General features: G+C 64.8%; 1 protein-coding gene across 1 annotated transcript; it reads right to left on the bottom strand.

The window, feature by feature from the left end:
- Positions 1–1,074: 1,074 nt before the first annotated feature.
- On the bottom strand, positions 1,075–3,956 carry MNEG_11166 (hypothetical protein; the record flags this gene model as incomplete). The annotated part of the gene is made up of 6 exons (XM_014040362.1): positions 1,075–1,866; positions 2,098–2,240; positions 2,448–2,991; positions 3,212–3,386; positions 3,567–3,718; positions 3,888–3,956. The coding sequence occupies 6 exons, from the start codon at positions 3,954–3,956 to the stop codon at positions 1,075–1,077; spliced, it is 1,875 nt and encodes a 624-aa protein (XP_013895816.1).
- Between the last annotated feature and the right edge of the window lie 1,359 nt (positions 3,957–5,315).

Here is a 5,315-nt window from a genome sequence, read left to right as displayed (position 1 = left end):
CAAGCTGCCACCTGCGGCTGCCGCGGTGGCAGCCCGGTGCTGTGCAGCAGCCACAGCCTGCCGCTGGCGCTGCGTGACAGTCGCCGCGCCAGCGACACCTGGGTGAGCAGCAGCCGCATGCCTGTGCGCTGCAATTGCCGGGTGCTGATAGAACAGCTGGACGGGAACGCCCTTGGAGCCGTGCGTTGCATAAGGCATCTGCCAATGAGCCACCTCGTCTTCGTCCTCATAACCACCACCATTGTATGTAGGCTCAGCGTCAGCAATGCCGTCATCGTAGAAGGCTTGGTACAAGGGCGGAAGGTTGGCGTATTCCCTGTGAGAGAAGGTAGCCAGTTGCAACGAGGCGGGGTCAACGTGTTGCATCTGGTGATTGAATGCCTCCCACTGCGCTTCAGATGACTTATATCTTCCAAGCATGACAGCATGGCATATGTGCGTATGCTGCGATGCATTCCTGTGTAGCCATCATGCACGAGCGTCGTGCCAGGAAGCTTCTGGGACAGCATATCAGTCAACGGGTCATATCTGCTGTCGCAGGGTAGTCACATACCACCAAACGCATGCATTGTGACAGCCTATGAGGCTTCGCACACCTGTAACGAGGACCGGGCAAGTTCATATTGGCGCGGTGGTGGGCTGGCGAACCGGTGCAGCGTGGTGGGCCTGGCAGCACCATGCGCCCGGAGGCAGGGTCATAGGCCAGGCCCACGTCGGAGTCCATTGCGTACTCCGCAGCCCAAGGCCCTAAAGAATGCTGCGGCCTCGCGAAGAACATGTTTCACAAGCTGATGGCGAGGGTGACGAACTATTGCTGATCTCGCGTGGGGGCTGTTGTAATGTCGGAACAAATGGCATGTTGCGCATAGATTGAATGGCGTGATGAAACAAACCCAGTCGCATCAAATTGTGCCCGCCTGCATGCTGCCTCACCTTGCTGGCGTGTTCCTGAAGCCTCCGGATAGCAGCTGTACTCACTGCCATCGCCCACCACTTGCAAATCACCCACTACCTGCCAGGTGACAATTGTCGCTACTGTGTTTACAACTTTAGTATTTACTCCAGGGAACATGGTCAGCCGCTGTCCTTGCCATCACCACCTTCACCACAGCCGCCCGCAGCCTCTGCGCCGCTGCATGCGCGCCCCAGCTCCTCCAGTAGCTGCACCAGCTTGCCGCGCGTCCCCTCCGTGATGGCCCCTGCGGTGACATAAAAGGCCAGGCACCGCTGGATTGCCGCGGCCACAGGCTCCAGGCTGCCACCGGCGAGGCGTGCGGCCGCGGCATGCTGCAGACCAGGGCTGCCTCGCAGCAGAAAGCCCAGGAGCATAGCACTGTAGGCCTCCACAATCGCTGCCTCGCCCGCATTATCGCTGCTGGAGCTGCCGCCGCTGGCCAGCTCCTGAGGCGAGCTGCGCTCTGGCTGCGACGTGAGGGGCATGCCCGCACCCGCCGGCATGAGGCATGTGGACATAGGGCCGGGCCGCTGTGGCGCGCCGCCCTTGCCGCCGCCGTTCCCGCCCGCTGTGCGTGGCTGCACCAAAGGCGGAGGGCTGCCAGGCGGGCCCTCATGCTGCGACCCGGTTCGCTGCTGGCCGCTCCCCGCTGCATGCCTGCGCTGCGACGGTTGGGAGGACGACGGCGGCGACGGGGAGCCTGGCTGCGGCGACTGGGGGGCATCCTCCGCAGCCACCCGCTCTGCTGTGGCGTTGAGCATGCTGCAGAGGAGCGGCAGCACACCAGGCGAGGCCGCACCACCCTCAGCTGCGCCGGCCCCCGTCAGGTCACAGCATACGCCTGGCTCAGTTGAGGCCAGGTTGATGAGCACGCCCAGTGCCACGCTGACCACCTCGACATGCTCCAGCACCTGGGATATCACAAGGTGCGGGCGGTGGGATGCAAGGGATTGGGCGTCACCTCTTGAGCTACAGGCCTGGATTGGAAACTTGATGACATTCTTACCATTGGGCTGCCATAAAAATTGCCTGTCAATGGTAGAATTATCAAGCAGAGGCCACAGCAACCACTGGCGGCCGGCTGACAGCGAGGCCAGGCGCAAGCTTGGCCCCCAAACAGTCCTGCAAAACTCGAGCCGCACCTCCGTCCGCATCGCCTCGGCAAGGCCCCTTTCCCAGCTGGGCAGCAGCCGCTGCAGCAGCTGAACAATGGCCCCTGCGCCGCCGGCCTGTGTGATGGCGCTGACACCGCCGGCGGTGTTGCCGTGCGTCAGGTTCATCAGCACTGCCAGGCAGGCATGAAGGCACTGCACACATGCCGCATTGCCGGCAAGCGCCGCACTGCACAGCGGTTGCAGCAGGGACACAAGCAGCAATGGCAGCTGCTGGGCCGCGCTCGCGCCTGGCACTAAATCTGCCCCCGACCGGGCCTCTGCCGCCACTGCTGCCACCGTTGCTGCTGCCGCCGCTGCTGCTGTATGCTCGCCATCACCTTTACTAAAGCTGGCGCTGGCCAGACAGGCAGCGTTCTCGGGGGCCGTGAAGGTGGCATTTTCCATCACCGCCAGCACCGTGGCCACCAGCCACGCGTTGCCCACCACCACAGCTGCGTCCACCGCCAGCCCTGGGGCCCCCTGATCTCCCTGGGATGCCTGCTGCTCGCCCCGTGTGCCGCCGCCCTCGCCGCAGCACAGGCGGCGAAGCAGATCAGCCAGCCGCACCAGCAGGCCGTGGCGCAGCATCTTGGCGCGCATGACCTCGGTGTATTGCAACCGCGTCGCGTCGTGTGCCCCAGTGGCTTGCGCCAGCGCGGTGAGCAGCACGCCCTGCTGCGTTGCCGTCAGCGCCTCATGCCGCTCCATCGCCAGCGCCGCCTGCTGCTGCAGCTGCTGTTGCTGCGATGCGCTGCCGGCGGCCAGCTGCGACAAGCTCAGGCCGCTACTGGGGTGGCGCAGCAGGCTGCCATTTTGCAGCAGGCGTTGCAGCCGCGCCCCAGCCGCTGAGTCGGCCGCAGTCTGCTGGATGTCATGAGACTCCTGGGTGGTCAGCGAGTGTGGGACAAGAATGCACGTCCTTGCTTTGCAGGGGATCACAAGAAGGTGCAGGCCACAGCAGGGGCAGCACGGGGCTGACCAGGGGTAGCACTCCTGAGCTGGTTGGTGCCAGCTGCAGCAGTGTCTTGATGTGTACCCCACAAGCCTCAACACAATGATCTCAGATCCGCACAGCACTCGCGCCCCAATACCAGCCCCCCACCTGCAGCAGCTGCTCAGCCAGCACCACAGCAGCTGTGGAGGCCATGTAAGCGGGGTGGGCGTCCTCTGCCGCCAGCGCCAGGAGCGCACACGCGGCCGCGAGCGCCAGGGCTGCGTCGCGCCCCGCTTTGACCTTGGCGAGCGCTGACAGCACTTGCTGTGCCAGCCCGTCCTTCCTGAACAGTGGATGCGGTTGGGGCCAAGACCCAAATGCCTGAACCTCTGGTATACGGCAATCAGCACAGCGCGGCACGAACAACATTGGGCGTGTGACAAAGGTACCACCAGGATACATGCATGCACACCCGTTTGCGATGCGTCGAACCACCCCCCCTGCTCTATGCAGCCTCCTCAACCTGAGCGCGAGGCGGCCCCTGCGAGTGGCGAGCATCTCGCACAGAGTAGCGGCCGAATCGCGCTGCGTCGAAATGCTGCTGCCGGGAGTGAGGCCATCCAGCGCGTAGCTGGCATCGTCCTGCAGCTGCACCAGCTCGCCACACTGCTGGGCCTGAGGAAGGGACGAGCGTGATGTGTTGGTTGAGGGGGGGGTTTCTACCATGTAGCTGTTGGTGCTCCCTGCAAGGCCAGTCACACTGCAGCCACATAGCAGGGACATGTGACCAAAAGCTTGAGTATAATCAGCAGTGCAGCCGGCCGTTCCTGCAAGAGGCTCCCACCTCCATAACAGTCTGGCCGTGGACGTGCGCCGGGTCGCCTGGGTCGGGTGCCAGCTTTATTTGCAGCATGGGGCGCAGCGCACGCAGCAGGCCTGGGCGGGCTGGTGCTAGGGCCTGCAAGGACGCCTGCTGCTTGCCTGTCCGCGCCATCGCTGCAGCTGCCGCCGGTGCGCGACCAGCTTGCACAGAGGTGTCTGTTGGGCTGGACTGATGAGAGGCCCACTCCATTTCATGCTCCGTCTTGCCAGCGGAGACTTCGCCGCTCTTGCTGCCCCACCCCTTATTGCTGCCTCGCTGCTGGTTCTGACCCCAGCGCTGCTGCTGCTGCTGCTGCTGCCGCTGCGACTGTTCCTGCTGCTGCTCGGTGCCGTCTTGGCCCGTGTGCTGTCCTCGGCTTGTCCCCTGCTGCTGCTGCTGCTGCTGCAGCTGCTGCTGCTGCTTGTCCCTGTTCCAGTCCTGCTGTCGCTGCCGCTCAAGCTGCGGTGGCCGCCTCTGCTGCCGGCGGAGCTCGTGCTGCCGCTGCAGCTCGTCCTCAGCCTGGGGCGGGGACTCGCATGGCCGCATGACCTCCTGCCCTGCTGGGCGCTTCATGGGCTTGACGCTGGCGCCGGCTTGCTGCTTGAGGCGCTTGGCGGCGTTGCCCCCGCCTGCGTCAAGTGGGCCAGCGGGAGGCCGCTTGGCCTCGGCCTGTCCCGGCCTTGCGGTCCCTAGTTTCACAGCGCCCCCTGAGATCGTCCTGCCGAGACTGTGGAGCACGGCGTTGGCTGCCGTCGGGGCCTCGATAGCTGGACATCCCGTCTGCTCAGGTGTGCCTGCTGCGCTAGAAGTTGGCCGGCTGTTGGCGCGCATGAGCCGGGCCGCATCCGTCCGCCGCCCGCTCCGCCCTTCGAGAGAGCCAACCTGCAGAATGAGGGGGACCCAACCCACCACATCATCAAGCTATGTCCAATGGGCGGCATCGCCAGGGTGGTTCAATGCTCATGCATGCACCCGGAACAGCCAAGGGCGGCGTCAACGATGTCTGACGACAGATTTGCGGCCAAGCACCTTGCTGCCGCGCAGCTTGGCTCCCACGCCACCGCTCGCCGACGCTCCGCTGAGGTGGCCCATGTGTATGAAGCCCACGGGGTCGTCTGGCATGCTGCCCGCATCGAATGCATAGGGGTCGCCATAAGGGTCGTAGGCATCAAATAATGGCGCAGACGCGAGGCGCACCACCACGGATGCGGCGCCGCTGGCCGAGTTGGCCAGGTTTGCAGGCGGCCGAGGGGATGCGCCCGCTGGCCTGGCAGCTACCGGCCCTGTGATGGATGGTGCACCGCTGTCATGGCTGCCACAGGCTGGCCCTGTGTCGCGACAAGGCTCAGGACCCGGCTGCTGCTGCTGCTGCTGCTGCTGCTGCTGCTGCTGCTGCTGCTGGTGCACCAG

Source organism: Monoraphidium neglectum, assembly GCF_000611645.1.
Source record: "Monoraphidium neglectum strain SAG 48.87 unplaced genomic scaffold scaffold02622, whole genome shotgun sequence".
Classification (NCBI taxonomy): Eukaryota; Viridiplantae; Chlorophyta; class Chlorophyceae; order Sphaeropleales; family Selenastraceae; genus Monoraphidium; species Monoraphidium neglectum.
The sequence above is the reverse complement of the archived record's forward strand: the minus strand, read 5'-3'. Positions and strand labels throughout refer to the sequence as shown.